This window comes from Channa argus, chromosome 18 (genome assembly GCF_033026475.1).
Source record: "Channa argus isolate prfri chromosome 18, Channa argus male v1.0, whole genome shotgun sequence".
NCBI classification, from domain to species: domain Eukaryota; kingdom Metazoa; phylum Chordata; class Actinopteri; order Anabantiformes; family Channidae; genus Channa; species Channa argus.
The window spans coordinates 11,440,713-11,461,573 of NC_090214.1; the positions used below are offsets into that span (position 1 = coordinate 11,440,713).

A 20,861-nucleotide genomic window follows, 5' to 3' on the forward strand; every position below is an offset into this window, starting at 1 on the left:
CAGGGACATTGTTTAAATTGTGTGTAATGGGAGACTGTCTTCATGGCTGATTTCCACAGGAGATCTGACCCAGACGTGCCCCCATAACCACAGAACTTGTAGCTTTTGAAGTGTAATAGTTCGTTGCTGCTTCTGTGTTGCAGCCCAACAGTCACTTTTCATGCTCCTAGATTTTTCAAATGTACCTACATAATCAACCAAGGGACCACAGTGTAACTGTAAACAATGGCTTGCAGCTATTCTGCTGTTCAGTTTAATATAACATGAGACAGGATCACACAACTGCACACACTTAATTGTCCTTTGCGTTAAGCTTTACACTGTGCTGCCGCAAATGTTTATTCAGGTAAATGGGTTGGCGGCTCATAGACCACAATATACCCTATTTGTTGCATCTCTCTCTCCTTCAGGTATACATTGAAATGAGTCACTTATCAGTGTTCAGGCGCTTATTGTAGTTTTCAGTCCCTTAAATGTAAAGTTTATAGATTTTTCTTAAACAGTTTTCTACAGCAGTCTAAATGAGCATGAACTGATATATAACTGATCCCAGTTATAAATGGTCACTTATTTAGCGCTTTACAAAGTTGATTCCCATTCACCCATTCACCCACACTGCCATGTAAGGTTATCACCTGATGCACCGGGAGCAACTTGGGGTTCAGTGTCTTGCCCAAGGACACTTTGACATATGGGAATGGGGATTGGGAACCACTGACCCTGTGGTCCTTGGACAACTGCCTTACCAACTGAGCTACAGCTGCCCCTTGGTTGTCCTGTATTTGCTGTAATCAGTCTTCCTGTTGATAGGCTTTTAGGAGTTTGCTTGAGAAGATTTTAAATACATATGATGGGTAACTAAATTCACATTTGTGTCTATGCAAATATTTACAAACAATATGTCTTCCAAATTTGTCACATTAATTGAATAATTGTTTTTTATAAATTGTTACTAAACTCACCAATCCAACATAAAGAACCTTGCAAATGCAGACCAACTGTTGGGTTTGTCACATGATGGGTTTCTGTCAGTGCTGATGACTACCACCTAAATTCACATACGCATAGAACCAACAATGTGTCTGATGAAAAGTTCTGGTGTTGACACCGTGGTTTCTTTTTGTGCATTGCTTGGCAAAGCTGTATATCTGAGTGTGCCTCTCAGAGATGGACAGATGCAAGTTTCACTAGTTGAATTGACTGAAAAGTTGCAGACAGTGCAGGAGACTGACGCTCACCAACAGTAAAACAATACTGGTGTTTTTGTTACTGGCAGAAACTAGGTCTAATTTTGTGAAGGATCAAATATCTCCATCAGATATGTCCTGCTTTAAATGTGACAAGTTTAACATCTACTCTGTCATAAAATATTCTAATGTCAGCCAATCTTTCTTCAGAATATTAGTTTTTTCTTTCTTTCTTTGGAACATTTTTGACTCAAAGTCAAAAATGGATCTTCATCTTTAATTTTTACTTATTAGAACAAAATGTACCAAGACTGTGCGTTTATTTTTGTTTAAGCAATTTCTCTGGGGTGTGAGTAAACAGATACCCCGCACATGTGATATCTGTTTATACACTGTAGGTGTTTATGAGGGAGTATAGTGAGGTGGATGATCTCACGAGGCCATATGTGTGAAGCGTCTGGGAGATTATAGTCTGGCTGCATGAGCTGATAAGCTCCTCTAAAGCTTTTTGGTAACAAGGACTGGTGGTCTGCACCTGCAATCCCCCATCATGCCCTCTGCCCAAAAGGGGCATTACAAGTGGGAGATGTCAGAGGCACAAAACAAAAAAACCTGTTGTACTTTTTACTGTTTGTTGGTATTCATGAAGTGAGATAGTTCCCCTATAAGTGCAACTTTAGTTAAAATTAGAATGTTTATTTTGATTGTCCAATAGTGGACAATATCATTGTTTTCCTTGTTTTCTCCAAACATTGCATTATATATGTGTAAACAAAGGTGTGAGGTCTTGCAGAAGCTCCTGTTTGAGACTTTTCCATGTTTTGGGTAAAAGGCTTTGATGAAAAGTTTCAAGCAGCAGAGCTGCACGTGTGGGACAGGAACCAGAGATGGGGTGGAAGGTGTCAGGGGTCAGACAGATGCTTATTCAATGGACAGTGAAAGGAAGTGTTGCATATCCTTTTATGGTTCTGACAGTAGCTGGACACTGAGCCTTAATGATCTCAAATGCATCAGTTTTTTTACACTATAATTTGTGATGGGAAATGATAATGTACATCTGGTTCCAGCTGGGGATCCCCCCGGATCTGCTTTACAGGAGATAAATGTTTGTTATGAATCATGATAAGACTGATTTAAACCTCTTAGTACATCAGGTCAGTGTCCAAACTTATGTTCCCGTTTAAGGCCTTTGAAATAGTCACTCAGAGAAAAAAGGCAACAAAACACTTAACTGTGGCATTAAGGTCAGGGAACAAAATAGCCTGAATGGCAAAAATATTTCTATCCACTGTATAAATACAGTGTGTAAAAACTTTGAATACTTCTTCAGTAGAAACATATTGTTAAGAGGGGCTGCCAAAGGCTTCTGCAACACTAACTCATATGAAGATATTCTCTGCTAAAGGTTTGTGTGTGTCTCACTAATTAGAAAGGGTCACTAATGCTTCTGCTCTATTGCTACAGGAAGTTTTGTAGTTTATTTATTGTATTTGCACAATTGCCAACACCTGACAGGTTGGACGGCAAGTAGCAGAAAGTAGCAAAGCAGGGAGTACGGGAGTGGATTGACTTTAGGTCAACACTACCATCCATGTACGAATTACGCTACTCATTTAGCTATTTTTTCACACTTTGTTAAATGCAGCTCTTTGTCCATGTTGACCAGTCAGTTTGTGTTTAATTCTCATCCTGAACACCACAAGGAGACTTTAAAGGAAGACTGAAAATATCACTTCATCCAGCAATTCTGGCATCTCTCCACTTGATTTTAGCATGTTTGAAGTGTCATGGTTACAGACTTATACACCATCCAGACCTATCAGGTTTTCACCTTGTTGTGACCTATGAACTATTGACCTGCCTTTCTCTTCTCCACTGGTCAATTCTGCTTATAAAACTTGCTCTTGGTGTGTGCTTATTTGATTTGTGCAGCATCTTAATTTACTTATGTTTACATGTGTTTTACAACATTTATTCAAATTTATTTTGCGGTCTGTTAGAATTGCAGAGAACTAGACTATTGGATAGTTTGTCAAGTAATGTGTTTAGTGTTCTACAATACATTTTTAATGTGTAACTCTGTATTTTCTTTCTCACTTAGCAGCTGTGCAAGTGGTGTTTAGGTCATATTAGAATTGGAAGTGTTGCATTTTCTTCATCCTGAGTGAGGATGGCTTTATGTCTGGTGTTCAACTTTATGTCTTGCAAAATAGAGCACTGTTTGTGTTACATGTTTATCTTCACTGGGGATGTTTGTTGGCTTGGTGCTGATGTGTTTTGCTCTAATCTGTATTGATCTTAAGTCGCTTCCCGTCATTGTCCCGTCACATCCTCACTGTCTCCTCTCTTCCTGTCCATCTAGTCCCTGCTTTCCCCGGCAAGGAAACCGGGAGCTAGGAAAGGATACACATAGATGAGGGGGCTCTGATTGCTGCAAGTGTGTTCCATAGCATGTGTGCCATGTGTGTGTTACAAAGAGAGAGAACGGGAGAGAGGGAGCCCTGCTCTGACCCAGATAAAACTGACTTAACTGGGACAAGCTGATATTGATGGAGAGCAGGAGAAGCAGTCACACAAAGAGAAATATTAACCACTGGAAAAAGCCAACAAAGTAAATAATATAAAAATAATTCAGCCATATGTAAAATATTTACCTTGGAATCAATCAGTCCGCAGCACTGCTCCAGAGATACTCGGTTTTACATTTTCAACATACATTCAACTGCATTATTACACAAGTGTGGCTGGACAATTTATTATATTAGTTTGACATGATCAATTGTTTGTTTTTACGAAATGTCAAAACGACACAACTTCACAAAAAGGTTAAATACAGTCATTAAGTCGCATAGATGACATGAATAGATACAAGTTGTCTAACTGGAAAAACGTTACCTATAATTCATTCCTACCTACGTGGTCATTAGCTTGGTTTATGAATACATATACAAGATGCAGACTGCCTGAAGTTCTTTCTGTCAAATGCTCATGCATGACAATTCTTTTAGCAAAATGCAAACCAATTACCTATGCAGCATGCTTTGCAAAAGTTGTAGAACCCTTAACTTTTGCTCAACTAATTCATTGTTGCATATGAAGACCAACGGAAATGATTGCAGTTTAAATTAGGTTCAGTCTATCAGCATTTTACAGGAAGAACTGAGTCATCAACAAGCTCAGAAACAAAATCTACTTTTTAAGTTTTGGCCAAATTATCCAGACCTACAACCCAGCTCGCAAGTCTGTGCTTTAAACCTACACTCCTGACAGTAATAATATATTTTTTAAGTTATTTCCTGATATCAAAGGATGGGCAAAACAAAAATGTCATAAAAATAATGGCTGTCATTCATTGAGAATGTAAAGCTATAACCTTATCTTTGTATAAATACTGCACTGTGTGTGTGTGTGGAAAGAATAAGGGATGTATGTGTTAACACACACACACTGACACACACACAGATCAGCAAGTGACCTCATAGCCTGTTATAATTTAAGGTAATGACAAAAACATATTGGTTTGAGGTTACAATAGCTTATTGTATTTCAGCCAGCATAGTCATGGGTGTTACATAGTGTGTGAACATGCAGGACTGGTGAGTGTGTTCTGTGCACGTGTGCATCTGTGTATGTGTACAGCCTTGAAACTAAGCTAGAGGCTTGTGTTTCAAAACTCTGTGCGGTTCAGACAGACGGTGTAAAAATCTGTGAAAGGACTCATGTTCCATGTGAAGGATAAAGGGCTCAAACACTTTCTAAATCCTGAAGTGCATTTAAAATAATTCACAGCTTTTAGACTGCCTCCTGTTCTCTGACACATTGCTCTTTCACACATGTTGGTGAATAATGTCAGTCTTACATGCATGAGAATAAGTGTAGCATGAGGAAGATTCTCATCTCCTGGATGTGCAGGAAGAGGAAATGTATGTGTGTGCAGGTTTTATTGCAGCTTTTTGTTTAGGTGTTTACACAGCAGAGAGGGTGTTTATCTCTGGACTTCTCAAATCCTTATATCATTTCTGTGCAGGTTGTTTAGCATGAGACATCATCTGTTATGCAGGAGAGCATGCTGAGACTTCAGTCCAACATTCAATATATGTTTAATGTAAGAAATTGGTTAAATTAAATTAGGTTATTTTGCCCCTTCTATAAATAAAAGCAAAAGGACAAAACTTTATATCTACTTTATAGTGTTAGACAATGTGAACAGCAACACTAACTCCAAATTAAAATAAAATTAATTCAATTTTATTTTCATTCTTTTTTATTTTTTAATTTTAATTACTTCAACTGATGGCTTTTTAGCATTTTTGTGGACTCATGCAACCTTTTTAAGACTAAATAATAATAAAAAAACCACATAAGATACCCACTTAACATGGCTGGTTTTATCATTACAGTGACTTCTATAGAAATAAATAGACTTCAGTTCATAAAATGAGGCTCGCACCATCATAAATCGTAGTAATTAGTAATCAGTTATTTATTGCTGTTTTGTCTCACCCAACAGTCTGCTTATTGGTCCATTGTCACTGTAAATATTATAACCTGCTGCAATAGTGTTATCTACGTGCTTCTGTAAATTAATAAACCTCTCCCTTCTTTTCCTTCTAATTTTAGCTCTTGTCAGCTTTCTGCTTAAGAAACTATAATAGTCTGTAATAGTTATATTTTCACTGGCGACATTCAGTTCAAGTCAGAGTTATTTATATGTTGAAAAACTGGCAAGGATGTCGCTCTCCTGTCCTCACAATAATGTTTAATAAATATTGTTGTTCAGCAACAACATGTCGAAAGCAGGAAGAGTCACATCAACAGAATCCCCCATCAGAAAACTGAAATTAGAAATCCTTAAATACTGGGTTAGCTCCATGTTCTTAATAGCTGATGTTGCTCTGGTCTGCGGGCTGAAGTGCACTGGGGTCATTTTTTAACTATAAGGAGATGAAAACATCCTGCAGTCTCCTGCCCATGTGCTGAGTAGGGTTAGAGAAAGTGCACCGCTATCATACAGAAACTCAAACAGACTGCTGCTTCCTGATTTTTCACAAAGTACAACAGTAGCCTGATGGAGTAACACAGAGGACCTAGATACTTTTTACCCCGAAACCCAGTAATAACATGTATACCCAACATTTAAGAGGCGGGAAAGCAGCAGATAACACAATCATGTTTTTACATTCCTCTCTCATACAGTAATTTTATCATCGTGGACCAGCTGTCCCATCCCAGCAGACATTGGCCTACTGTGGCTTTAAGGATACATTTAGTGATATAATACAGTATGTTATATATAATAAAAATTGCAAAGACCAAAACCAGCAATTAACCAATTTTGTAATAAATGTTTCCTATGTAACAAAAGCTACATAGATACAAGGCCTATTCTGTACCATGGGGCTCCAGCTTTGACACAATCTGACCAAATATAGGCCAGACTTTTTTTGTGTGTGTCAGAACTGGTGTGGTGATTTTGACCAATTCTGGAGAGAGTTTGTCCTGTATGTCTGGTTTTATCACTGTGAATAAGATCAGTGCATGAAGCAGTCCCTTCCTGAATGTTTTATGTTGCGATCTCAACGATAACTTAACCAATCTTCCATGAATTTTCTGTCTCTTTTCAATTTCATACATCTTGAAAACCATGTCAATATGCATCCCTTTTTGGGTTTTTTTTTTGTTTTTGAAAAGCTGTTGTATTTTGTTCGGAATCAAACAAGGATCTCTGAAATCCCCAATAAACAAGGCAAATAAGGCTCATTCTTTTTTTATAGGGTTCACCACCCAATACCCAGCCGAAAATGCTAAAGTATTTCTCCAATTATATTTTTTACAGAATATAAATGGATCATACTGTGCCAAGTCTTGTCTTTTTTTATATGTCTTATTATGTCCTGTCATGTCCTCTAGTCACAGCCTGTCCAACTGAAACTCAGAATAAAGCCACATTACTTAAAGCGGTGAGAAAAGACACAAACTTCTTTGGCTTTTCTTTCTAACAAGCTGGTGTCAATCACCTGCTGAAATGAGTAAAGGGAAGGTAGTGGAATGGAGCAGGCACTAACGACATCCAAATGTTCAAGCCTTCCAGCTGTGCTCTTAGTGTGAACTCTGACAACTTTTGGATAATTAAAAGCTCAGTTCAGACTGTTGATTAGATTGGTAAAGTATTTGCAACTAGTGACTCACTGTTTGCTGAAGGGCTTTTTATCTTCAGGACTGTTGAGACATTATCAGTTGCTATGATATGTAACTTCATACATTTTTAGAGGAACTCAAATCTGACTCAAGAGTTGCTCAGCTCACAAAAAATAAAGCTTCAAGGACCCAGTTGTCTCAGCATGGAGGGGGTGTGGAGAAGAATGGGGGTAGCATGCATGAGGTCTGTAACAGCTTTACACTCACATCAAACAACTGTCAGACCCCCACTAGCCCTCACACACCTAAAACACAAGAGCACACACTTCATCCTCTTTTTGCTGTACAAGTATCACCAAAACCAGGCTGATAAACCTGCAAACACAAAGATCAAAAGGACGCTGAAGTGGGACTGTCACTGTGTGTTTTACTGTCTTTCTGCATGTACTCATCCTTTTCCGTCCCCTGGAATTCTGCAGCTGACTCAATTCTGTTAGCAGACTGAATGAAGGATGAATGAATCTCCTTGTAGTGGTTAAAACAAATGTAAAAAAAAACATAAAGAGCTTCTTGTTGACTTAATGGTGTGTGGTTTACAGCACAAGGCCACACATGAGACCACCAACAAGAACAATCAATTTGAGACACAGGTGGGCAATTAGGAGGAAAAACATGAGGTGAATGTTGTGGAACCAGAGTTTCTGGTATGCTAAAGGAAGCCATCGATTCCCTGCAAGGAGGTCCAAGCTTTGTCTACTTAGACAAGTGTTGCTCCATACCGTAAACCTTAGAATAGGAACAAATGCCGGAATATTTGGTCACTGCCAGTATTTAGTGTCATGATGCAAAGCCTTAGGACGTACTGTAAAACCTAACTGTCTGACTCATAAAAATCTGTGTTTCTGTACACAAGGATATAAGTTTGTCTCTCATGTTGTGGAGATTTTGGGAAAAGTGAGTGTGTGGGTTGGTTACTCATCAAGGCCAGTGTTTTTTTTTTACCCAATTACTCACATTCCTGTCAATGAGCACAGCTAAAAACAAATCTCAGTCCCTGCAAAGTACAGATAGGAACCTTGCTTTGAATCACTTCACTTTGCTTTTTTCCTGTTCTGCCCAGCATCCTGCAGCAGAGGGCCACACAGACAAAGAGTTGGATGACCATAAAGCAGAGGCAGCAGAAGGCAAAGCGCGGGTTGAGGCACACAAACGCAATCGCATCAGCTTGATTATCAAACACCACAAGCTCACATCATAATAATTAGCCATAACAAACAGCTCTCTGAAAGTAAATGACACTGGTGAAAGCAGAGGAGATGGGAGTCATTCAGAGGAAGAGGGAGATGAGCGGATGATGGAGGAGGCATAGATGGAAGGGTGGAGGAAGGGATGAGTGAACGAAAAGATTGTTGAGTGATACAGTAGTTGTGTCTAAAAGGTCGGTGCCCCGGCGCCACTGCTGCCATGCTGCTGAGAGATGGAACAGGCTGAGCTGTCCCACCTGGCCCAACAAATACACCCAAGAGACAACAAAAGACAGAAGAGAAAGACAGAGGAAGACTGTTACTATTTTAACCAATTTATATAAAGTTTCTCTGTTTTTTTTTAGCCACAAGTAGTTTTAAAGTTTAAGTCCACCTTTCCTACACTGAAAGTGTAGCCAGCATCAGCTCACAGCTCTTCAGTAAGGCTATAAATCTGATCTTATATAATGTTAACAGTTAAATATTCAAGACCACAAATGCATGTTTCAGATGCAGTGAGAATCAAATTTTTACATATTTACCCACGTTTGTTGTTTCGGAGTTAGGCCGGTAAGCTGGTGATATTTAACATGTACATGAAAAAAAACACATACTTCATTTGTGTTTTGTGCTTAATATCAAATTGGATTGATTTAACATTTAGAGTTTTTATTTATGATTTTAAATGTTTCGTTATACCACATAAAGCACAGCATTTGGGCACACAAACACAAGTAACTCCTTATCACATGTGTCACATGAGACATGAGACTTTGCCCCCAGTGTTTAGTTTTAGAAAGGACTTTAACTTTATTTTAATTTCACTGTGTATCAAACTGGATCTAGTTTATCAATTGTAATGTTTAACAGTTTCATGTATTTTTATATATATTTTTGTTTTGAGCAACACCAATGTATTGTATGAATGTAAAGTTTATTAATTTATTTGACTATATTGCTTGATTACCTATATTTGAATTGAAAGGATAAAGTTTTGTTTTTTTATTCTTAGTGAGGCTTAATATGTTTATGTTGTTGCTCATCTTGTCTGAACATGTACAGACAGAGAGACATCAAATAATACATAGTGTACTCAGATTGTAGTGCTCCAGCTCCAGAACGACTCCCAATTGACATTAAAATTGACTACTTCATGAAACCTGTCTTGCCCAGGCATAACTCCTGGGTTTACTGTCCAAACATGTCTATTGAATGTTCTTTCTGTAGGGTAAAAATATATATAATGTAAAACAATTATGTCAATGGTGAATTAGGAAAAATACCCTATAACACACCTACAATTTTGCTGTAGCACCCCTGTTGTGCAGTGACCTTATAGTCTATTCTATTGTATTCTATTCTGTTCTGTATGTTTTGGACAGTTACATTTTGTCTCTAGTGATCTGTTGTCATAAAAAATTAGCATTCCCACCAATATCACATGTATAAAAATGGCTCAACCATGCAAATTATATGAATGTAGACAAAGGGGGGACTGAAGGGGTGTAGTGAAGGAGCATGTTAATCAGCAGGAAGGAGGAGGGCAGTGGGAGGAGAGGGGGGTTTCCTGGGAGTGTACAAGACTGGGGGGTATATAAGGGTGGGGAGGTATTACATGTAGCAAGAGACTTCAGAGTGCTGTGAGGTAGTGTGCATCTTTCTAAACCGAATATTTTCTTTATATTAAAAGGAGAAGAAGAGAAGAGAGGGAATGGATTTGGAAGCAACTGTGAGTCCTTACGATTACTATGACTACGAGGAAACAGAAAACTCCACCATGTGTGACTATTCTGAGTGGACACCGTCATACTCTGTCATCCCGGTGCTCTACATGCTCATTTTCATCCTTGGCCTCTCTGGAAATGGAGTGGTCATCTTCACCGTGTGGCGTGCACAGGCCAAGCGTCGAGCTGCTGACGTCTACATTGGCAACCTGGCTCTGGCTGACCTCACCTTTGTGGTCACTCTGCCTCTGTGGGCTGTGTACACAGCCATGGGCTACCACTGGCCCTTTGGAGTGGCCCTGTGCAAGATCAGCAGCTATGTGGTTCTGCTCAACATGTACGCCAGCATCTTCTGCCTCACCTGCATGAGCTTCGACCGTTACCTGGCCATCGTGCACTCTTTGTCCAGCACTCAGCTACGCACCCGTGGTCACATGCAAGGCTCTCTAGCAGCCATCTGGCTGCTGTCTGTTCTCCTGGCTGCCCCGACTCTAATATTTCGCACCACCAAACATGATCCAGGCAGCAATCGCACATCCTGTGGCATGGACTTCAGCTTGGTGGCGACAACCAAACAGCAAGAGAACCTGTGGGTCGCCGGTCTCAGCATCTCTTCTTCAGCTCTGGGTTTTCTTCTACCTTTCCTGGCCATGATGGTTTGCTATGGCTTCATTGGCAGCACTGTCACTCGACACTTTAACACGCTGCGCAAAGAGGACCAGCGTAAGAGAAGGCTGCTGAAGATCATCACCACACTGGTAGTGGTGTTTGCCGCCTGCTGGATGCCTTTTCATATTGTGAAGAGTGCTGATGCCCTCTCCTACCTGGATCTGTATCCCGACACCTGTGCCTTCCTGCGCTTTCTGTTGGTGGCCCACCCCTACGCTACATGCCTGGCCTATGTCAACAGCTGCCTCAACCCCTTTCTCTACGCCTTCTTCGACCTGCGCTTCAGATCCCAGTGTCTGTGCCTACTCAACCTAAAGAAATCCTTGCATGCCAGCCCTGCCAGCTCCCTGTCCTCTCAGAAGACAGAAGCTCAGTCTCTGGCCACAAAAGTGTGACAACAGTCGAGGGCCCAGAAGCATGCTGGGAAAAGATGTAAACAATGCAGAACAATGCAGGTAAATACAAACATTACAGAACTGGGTGCTTCCTCCCAGATTGTCTGAGGTCAGTTTCAGGGTGCCACAATTGCTCCCCTCTGACTGTGTGGACTACTGTACACCGTTGCCTTAAGAGAACATTCAGGGTTTTGGTTCTGACCACTTGCCAACCCCAGCCTTGCTCTCAATAGCAGGGGAGCAAAAATGAAATGCTTAATCCAAGGGACCAACCATGAACCACACTTTTTGGGAATGTATTTTAAAAGGACAGTATGCTCATGTGTTTCCTTTGGTTTTCCTGTGGACAAAGTACCTAGCTTTGAACTCCAACACCCTGTTCTCAACTCCCGGCAAAGTGTAATACGCGGACATTTGTCCCTGGTGATCTTGTTTTCATTTGTAAGCACTTGAGGTGTAATATCTTCTGGACAACCCCAATCTCCATCTTGGTGTGTAGTATGTGCACCACAAGTCAGCAGTGTTGCATCTCTGTGTGTGTGCTTTCGCATGTGTATGTGTGTGTGTTTAGGAAGGTTGCGCCAGTCGATGAGAGGTGTTGGAGTCTGATAAGAGTGCTCTAAAGAGAGACGGGGATAGCGTGTGTGTGTGTGTATGTGTGTGTGTGTGTGTGTGTGTGGGTGGGGGTGGGGGGTCCCAGACAGACAGACAGATGGCAGCTGACAAATGTTCTCAGGCTGGTAGAGGGCCCAATTAAAAGGTGACTGCTTAACAGCCTGCTGGTGTGTGTATGTGTGTGAAGGAATGAGTTTACATGTAATTGTAAATTGTAGGAAAGTCAATGAATTTCCCAAATGAAGGTTTTGAAAAAATACATTTTGTGAATATACATGATTTTGATCAATGTCTGTGATTTGTAATAAAAAAATGGTGCTCTGAAACACACAAATAATCTCTCTCTGGTGTCACTCTATTACTTGGGATAGCTTGTTAAGTCTTGCTGGAATGTATTTTCTCCTATCCAGTGAATGCGCTGTTTCCTGTTGGTGCACTGCTGAGGGGAGGCAGTCTCCCTTCTATTGTCTTTTGCAGGGCTGAAATCAAAGCATATGTCTGCAGGAAATGCATGTTCAGCTTCAGTTTTTCTTGTCCAGCATATTTGTGTCTTCTGTTCTTACAATTCACTCACTCAAACAATCAGTGAGTACAAAGATTTTCAAATTGGATCAACACCGAAACATTTGGCTTTGTCCCAGAGACACATGTTGTCACATGTTAATTACCACATAATTAAGTTTCTGTATAAATATATCCCAAATGCACCAAAAATGTTTTAGTCTCCATATTATCACCAATTGGTCTATAATTACCAACTTACTGACCGTTTAATGCGTTGTTTTAGCAAGCAAACACTACAACAGGTTGTTGAACTATAAAATTAAGCAATTTAGTCTAATGAGCTTTTACACGATCTAATCAGCAACAGCAGGGAAACAGAGGGATTGGACTAATCCTAAGGTAATGATTTGTAGTAGGAGTCAACTGTCTGTCTTCCTGTAATACCTGTGATAGATAAAGGCTTAGTCTACATGAGTTACAATTACAGAAAACTACAGATTCATCTGTGTCTTTAATCTTAAACAGGAGAAATCTGAAAACATCACTGCCACATTAATAAAAAGAAATCCAAATGCTGCAGTTACACTTACTCTGCGCTCTTCATCACTGTCTCTGACCCAAACCCAGGCATGTAAACAAAATCTTTGTCTGTTAGTTTGTCTTCAAATCTCCCTGAATTTAATGGAGAAATGTTTTATTGATAAAAACATCCAATATATCAAAGCATTGTGTCATAATCCATGCACTCAAGAATCTGTATAACATTATTTATTGGTGAAACAGCATACAGTACATCTTAAAATTCCTATTTTTTACAATAGAATGGTCACCTTATCCTCCACCTGTCAGCATCAAACTCAAAGCCTGCTGTGAAAAATAATCTGGATAAATTGTTTTCCTGGGTTTTCAAGTTTTATGAAGCTAATGTGATCGAATTACAAAGATTTCATGCACTGCATGAACTTTGCCAAAGCTAGAAACAAAGTTACTATGAGAGAAAAGTGATTTATGCCCCTGGATCCTATGAAGGCCAAGTGATGTCTGAGATCATTTAGTCAGAAATATGTCCACAAATGTTTTCCTTCCTCTGTAATAACAGAGTAAGGAAATTAAGTGAGTCTACAAACAGGCTTGCCTCAGGGAATAAATATGCATAATTTTGTCTTCATAAAAAACACTGTAACTGCAACATGATTGTGTTAACCTGAAACAGTGGTTCTGTCTGGGCACAACAAGCATTAGTATTGTCTTAAAAAAGCTGAGAAATTAAATAAAGTTTTATAAAATAACTGATAACCACAGTGGTTGCTTTATATATACCTAAAGGGTCAGTCAGCAGTTTTCATAAGAAATATTTTCCACTAAAGAGATGAAATGGGTGCCTGTGTTGAGTATCTTTAATAACTAACACATTGTTTTTTCAAGCTGCTTTGGAGTTTGTTTTTTCCAGGAGTAAAATGTAACTAAGTACTTTAATTAAGTACTGCATTTAGGTAACTAACAAAATTACTCTATTCAGGTACTCTGATATTTGTTATTTCCATTAAGACCTACATTATACCCGTAATTCATTAGAGACAGAAATACTGTAGTTTTAATTCCGGTGCATTTATTAGATGTTTGTAGATGTTTTGCTAATACCTGTACATTTTGAAACAAGACAATTTTTTTTTTGGTCCTTTTACCTTATCCCGTGAGTTCAGGGTCGCCACAGCAGATCACTGTCCGCATGTCGATTTGGCACAGTTTTTATGCCGCATGCCCTTCCTTACACAACCTCCTCCAGTTTCTACCGGACTTGGACCGGCATTGCACAGACAATCATATATAATGGATACATTGTAAAATTAACTTGCTGCATTGTTTTAACAAAAATGCTGACAAGTGAAAGAATCTAAAACATCATAACTAATATTAAGTTGAGCCTAACTTTTCTGGCTTTGGGTGTCGACCCAGACATCAAATACAATACACACTATGAAACAGTCAAAGTCTTCACAAGACTGCGTAATGTTTGCTTAACTAGCTATGTAAATCAATTGAAACTAAATGCAAAGATAGAACGGCAGAGTTTCTGTGGGGGTGACTACCTTAACTCATTCATTTTCACATCAGTGGGTGACAAACATTTCATCCCTTTGTGTTGTTTTAAATCAGGCTTGCAGCCACACCCACCACCGGTGCGTTACAGCCACATGTCCAGCTGTCATAAATCAAAGCTCAATAAACCAGGTCAAGCTGAAAATAACAGAGGAAGTCTGCACAAATTTCTCCTCTGTCCAAACAATGGACACTGACCAGCACCGCCAGCAGACCACACCTGGGCCTGATCTGTCCATAATGTGCTGGGATGAGATGCTGACCTCTGGGGCATCTTGGAGGACCCGCAGTTTCCTGCTGCGCAGTCCTGCAGCACTCCTCCCAGCACCCTCCCACGAGTATGGCAGTCCTCAGGGACAGGATAGGAGTCAGCAGGCCAGGCAGGAAAGACAAGGGAGGTTGGGGAAGGTAGTGGTTCCTGATTGGGGATATCCTGTCTTTCAGATGCTTCTCTTTGCTGGGCTGTCTGCATGAAATGCATGCTCCACCTGAGGGACAAGACTGCTTTCTAAGGCTGAGCAGACACCCAAGTTTAGTGAAACATTGTGCTCTTAGGGGTTGTGTGGTAAATAAGTGCAATTCTGCAGCTGATGTGTGGCTCAAACACCTGAGGTGACAAATAAGACGTCTCTTTCTGCCTAACTCTCTGTTCTCACCCTTTCTCTGTCTCTCCTGAGATGGCAGACATTCAAAGGGGTTCACACAAGGCGGCAATCATTAGTGAAGACACGTCGTTTCCGAAGTAAAAAGGGCGGAAGTGCCCAAGCTTTGGGTGACTCCGGATCCCAGGTTATGTGAGACTCAGAGTAGATCTTACTCTTTACAGGGCACAAAGTGTCCCTTCAGTCCCTGCTCTATCCACTTCTTTGTGCATCTTTCCCTCCCTTAGGCCTAAATGGATGCCCTGTCATCCGCAGCAAGCCAAGTCAGTTCAGAGGCTCAGCTGCACTCATTTAGGCATCTCAGGTAAAGATGCTGAGAGAAGTCATGTTAGCAAGAGATCACACAAGAACAGCTCTAGTGAGACTGTTTGTATTGCAATGGTAGCTTTAGTGTTACAAAAATTGCACATGTTTTTTTGTTTATTGCAACCACATATTATTGGACTCTCTACGAACAATCTGTTGTTGATTTCGTATCTACCAACAAATTGTAGAGCAACTTTTCAAAACAAGACTAGACTTTTTCGTACTAAAAAAAAAAAAAGAAATTTTCTAAATTTCTTTTGCTATCACTGAACATGTTATTACAGCACAAAAACAGCCATCTAACATCAGACCATGCACATGTTGTAGACTTATGTCTATAATAATGCTCAAACATTCAATCAGCCCAAATTATAAGCACATTTGTGATTTTCACGAGTGGCTTCAAGTTTGCGGGAGGGAAAACTAGAGATCTCATCTTATTAGTCTATTATCTTTAGGAGAAAATGAGCAATTCGAACAATTTCAACCACTAATGTACAGTAGCCCACACACAGAAGCAAACAGATGACCTTTTACATGACATATTCCTGACAGGTGGCATGTTGAAAAGAAGCTGAGGCAAAGAACCCACACATGAACAGGCCATTGAGTAATGAGTCACACAGAAGAACAGAGAAACATTACCATTGGCAGGTTATAAGATGAATACTGGAGCTTAGTTTTCCTACTACGATAAGTTTCATATAGGGGAACCTACATGGCGACATTGTGTTCTTGACTCAAATTGACAAAATACACGAGTTTCTTTTGTCAAATAATGGCTAATTTAAAATCAAGTCAACACTGACGCCTAGTGACAGCATGGAAACAGAACTGTCCCCGGAAATGTCATGCCTGCGCTGTTGCTAGCGTCGGAATTATTAAGCGGAGGGACCGAGTTAGCCACTTAGCATAATGCTAAGGCCCTCAGAAGCGAAAACAACAAACTAGTAAAAATACGTCTCCGGTAGCGTCGTTAGTCTTACGGTTGTGATTACACAGCATGTTATCCCATGAACAGAAACGGGTGTGGAAGTACGTGGAGGAAGGCAGTTTGCTGAGACTGAAGTCGTACCTCCGAAAGCACCGGGACCTGAATGTGAACTTCCACCGGGGTAGGAGGAAGAGGAGCCCGCTGCACCTGGCCTGCCGGCTGGGAGACGACGCCGTGCTGCGGCTGCTGCTTAAACACGGAGCCGATGTTCTCTACAAGGACCGTAGTGCAGACACAGCGCTGCACATAGCAGCCAGTCGAGCCCTTAAACACGGAAAAACAGGTACGGTGGAGAGGAAAATTAAGTTGCGTTGCTTTACAAACGTGAACCGCCTAATGTTTTCATCGTGGTCTTTGTTTTTATGTTTCTGCAGCGTATGATGACCTGGTTGTGCCCCTAAGACAGAGCTGTCCAGAGGCCATGAATGCACCCAACTCTGCCGGAGTCACGCCTCAGGACCTGCTGAATTGGATGAAACATACCGAGGTAAACTGGTTTTAAAGTTGTAAATTAACACTTAAAGGACGCCACTGACTTTGAACTTGCTTCCTGTGCTTCTACTTTGGGTAGTAAATGTACACAAATGCCATTAATCTCCCCATTGACCTTCTTATATTAAAATATTTATCTACTTTTAGTTTAAAAATGCCTCCAAATGAGATCACTTGGAGGAACCTTAAGTTCAGATCATTTACGTTATCTTGTTGCTCACCTTGTAGTTTGCAATCATGGTCATCCTGGTTTTCCAGAGTTCTCCCAGATAACATCATCTTTCAGCTATAATTGTAGAAATATTTTAATATAGGGAAGTCAGAGCATTAATGTGCATTGAAACCCTAAACTAAAAGAGCAATTTTAAATTTGGTGAAGTCACCCTTTAAACTAAATGAATTGTTTGAGTCTGCCAAATAAGAAAAAAACTGCAAAAGTACAAAATAACACAAAGTCTTGCAGGTCATCAGTATAAGGATATTTTTTATTCAATTTGAATCTGCCAGTTATCTTGTTATTATTGATTTATAAATTATGTTAATGCTGTAAAATGTCCATTATAGCATCACAGACTCCAAGGTAATATCTTTAAATCCCTTTTATGTTTGTTTAAATTTAATTTACAACAGAAACCCCTTAAATCAGGAATGTTGGGATGGTTGAAATTCTTGATTTAAAAAATGACTCCAATAAATAATATTTTATTTGAAATTCAGTTCACTTTGTAGAAAAACATATTTTTTAAATATCCCATCTGTTTATTTCAGACTAGAAAAGAATTTAATCTGTGGGAGTTGTCAGAAGCGATTGATATTTTACACCTCGTGTAACATCCTTTACAGACTGCAGAAAAAAGCCATCCACCTAAAACAGATGCTGAGAAGGAGTGGCTGGAAAAGCTGTTTGGTGAATGCGAAGATGAATTCAGTGAAACTTTTGAAAGTTATCTTGGTAAATTTCAAACTCATTCTGTAGTGCAGAATTTTATTTTGACATTGTCTACTTTATAATCACAGGGCTGTATTTGTTTTACAGCTGATGATTTTCTTCCTCTTGATGAAGACGAGGAAGACTTTGGCGACTGGGCCGATCGTATTAGAAAAGAGTATTTTGATAAAAAACATGCTGAAGCTCAAAGATTAGCAGCATCATCTTCTGGGTGGAAACGGAGGAAGAGTAAACCAGAGACAGAGCAAGAAAAGCAAAGCCAGAAGGAGCTGCATGAAAAGCTACAGAGGGAACACAAAGAGTATCTGGCTCGAGCAGCACGCAAAGAAGAAGAGACTCGACAGGGCAAGAAGCGACGGTACGATGAGAGGTGTGCAGCTACTTTTCATGGCAGCACTTCGACTGAAAGCACAAAGTTGAGCTACAGTGACATCCCCTGGCCAGCTCCACGTGGTACAGTGCACGAGATGGTGGATGTGATGCTGCACGGTGTTGACCGAAACGATGTGGCTGTTTTTCGTAAAATGCTTCTGAAGCAGCAAGTTCTGTGGCATCCTGATAAGTTTTCTCAGAGATGTGAAGCTCGGTTAGAGGAGAAGGATAAACAGAGGATCCTGGATACAGTCAAAGGTCTATCACAGGAGCTCAACAGACTGGCACAGAGTCTAAGGATTTAAAAGTCCATATTATTTGAATTTAATTGTATTTGTGTAAATAGACTTTAATCAAACAGTACACACATTTAGTTACATTATTGTACAAATGTACCAAAGTTTGCACAGCAGTTTGTCTTTTAAACTCTGCTCTCGTGTTTATAATTTGTATATAATGTTTTGTTGCTTAGAACATAGAAATAATTAGCCAGTAAGCATATGGTTTATAGTTTGATCCCCAGCTTCTCCTGGGCAGAGTGCTGAACTGGAATGCTCCAGGTATTGTAAATGTGGGAAATTATTAAAAACATGTAAAACTAGAAAAAGAAAATGCACTGTAATTGCTTCAGCATTGAAATGATTTTCCAAGCAAAGCTGAATTGTTTTTGCTGAAATAGTTGAAATTAAATGTTGTTTTCTTTATATACTGGATAAGCAAACTAAAAAGGCCCAAACTTCAAACTCAATTGTGTGACGGCATGCTGATGATGCCATCGATGACTGTTTTGCCTCGAGTAGATGTAACATGAAATAGTAGCATTAAATCCTGGAAACTGTAGAAATGTAATAATTGAGTGCAAAGTTTAATTCAAACACCTAAAGGACCTTTAGAAGTATCAAAGCCTTTTATTTTGAAAGTCTGTGTGTTTCATTGTGGGAGAAAACCTGTCAGGTTAAGTGTTTAAACTCAGCTCTGAGGCTGACATCACATCACATGACCAGATTCGGCTGTGTCGGTTACCATGGCAACAACAGCTTTCACTCGGCAGAATAACTCAGATTTGCTGAAGTCAGGTTATAAAGTGCTGAGACTTTGCCACGCAACAAAGTATAAAAACTCTGAGTGGCAGGAGGCTTCACTGAACAGGGTGATAAACTATATTTGAAGATAGTCAACATTTCTGGACCTTTGTTTTAGTTTCAGACGGCCATCTCTCCACTTTTGACCAACTACTGAAAGAACCGTAATTCCTGTCACTATGAGAGTTAGACTTCCAGAAAGATATTTATGTATAATTTGTGAAGAAAGATAAAAGTTAACTGAAGAAAAGAAGAAAAAAGTGTTAATAAAAGTTGAAGCTAGAAGTTAGAGTGCGTGGGACATCACCCACTCTAGCTGGGCCAACATTCTGCACTAATGGAGAAGTTCAAATCCACCAAAAAGAACCTCAAACTTAAACTGCGATCATTCAAAAAACAAAAGATATTAAAAAGCCAAATACAAGGCTGATTGCCGAAAGTCTTGTGATTTGCTGAAGGTTTGATTGATCTGTCTAGGGTGAAGTTTGCCTGACTAATTACAGCTGAAAAAACAAGGACAAAGCTGAAGAGTCTCTCCATTCATCTGAATGAGAAGAAATTGCTGTAAAATAAAAGATGAGTAGGAGAGTAAAAAGGTCTACGGAATAGCACATTTCCTTAATAAGCTCAACGTTTTTAAGTTTGAATCGTGTTTCTAGCTGAAAGTAGGTTGAAGTAGTTGCCCAAAACGGACGAACATGGGAATCATAATACCAGTAAGCATTGACCTAACAGTAGGTCAATGCACTGTATTGTGAATATTTGCTGGTTTTGTTCCTGTATGAAAAAAAACTTATGCAAAATACAGTCTTAATTTTAAAAAAAAAACTACAAAATAAATAAAAGCCATATTTCTATAAACGGCGTAACATTTGTGTTGAGTCACTTAGGCTTTTTACCAATGTTTACTACAGTAAGGCACAATGAAATATAAACCAGTCTCACCAGAAGGTTCTTGTGTGATCTATAGGTTCATTAAAACATACAGAAATACTTTATGTTGCTCTTTAATATAGAAATTTGTTATAAACACTCATTATTTAAGATAATTTCCAAAAACATCCCAAATGCATGTTTTCACACAAGGAAGAGCAGATGGTCGGTCCGCTTTCAGTGATGGAACAAAATACAAGATGATGCGCTAGTTGCCAAGTGTTAGAGACAACCCCCTTTTTAAAAAGAAACATAAGCATGATTTAACCGAGACAAAGGAGTGAATCCTCTTGTTCCCAACCATATTCCATCTGTATACCATGGCTATATTTAATCCTAAAAGTAGCAAAATATAAATCGTTTATCTGATATTATAACAAGAAATTTTATAGTTTTATTTGAAAAGGTCGTTTTTTTTAAGTTAATCATTATTTGACATTTTGTGGTCGCCAGTGTTCGTGTCATCAAGCTTTATTTTTTATAAGATGCAAAAGA

The 20,861-nt window shown here is 39.5% G+C and overlaps 2 protein-coding genes across 2 annotated transcripts; both read left to right on the forward strand.

The window, feature by feature from the left end:
• The first annotated feature begins 10,184 nt into the window (after window positions 1-10,184).
• LOC137103910 (apelin receptor B-like) lies at window positions 10,185-12,309 on the forward strand. The gene has a single exon (XM_067484662.1). The coding sequence runs from the start codon at window positions 10,281-10,283 to the stop codon at window positions 11,355-11,357; it is 1,077 nt and encodes a 358-aa protein (XP_067340763.1). The 5' UTR covers window positions 10,185-10,280; the 3' UTR covers window positions 11,358-12,309.
• A 4,129-nt stretch (window positions 12,310-16,438) lies between these two features.
• nfkbil1 (nuclear factor of kappa light polypeptide gene enhancer in B-cells inhibitor-like 1) lies at window positions 16,439-19,960 on the forward strand. Its single transcript, XM_067484661.1, has 4 exons — window positions 16,439-16,821; window positions 16,913-17,025; window positions 17,874-17,982; window positions 18,067-19,960. Exons 1-4 carry the CDS (start codon window positions 16,548-16,550, stop codon window positions 18,654-18,656), a joined length of 1,086 nt encoding a protein of 361 aa, XP_067340762.1. The 5' UTR covers window positions 16,439-16,547; the 3' UTR covers window positions 18,657-19,960.
• Window positions 19,961-20,861: the final 901 nt, after the last annotated feature.

Excerpts from the sequence above, each read along its gene's own strand:
- LOC137103910 (XM_067484662.1), top strand. The coding sequence starts at position 10,281 with ATGGATTTGGAAGCAACTGTGAGTCCTTACGATTACTATGACTACGAG.
- nfkbil1 (XM_067484661.1), top strand. The coding sequence starts at position 16,548 with ATGTTATCCCATGAACAGAAACGGGTGTGGAAGTACGTGGAGGAAGGC. Across the intron at positions 17,026-17,873 it reads ATTGGATGAAACATACCGAG|ACTGCAGAAAAAAGCCATCC; the intron begins GTAAACTGGTTT and ends CATCCTTTACAG. Across the intron at positions 17,983-18,066 it reads AACTTTTGAAAGTTATCTTG|CTGATGATTTTCTTCCTCTT; the intron begins GTAAATTTCAAA and ends TTTGTTTTACAG.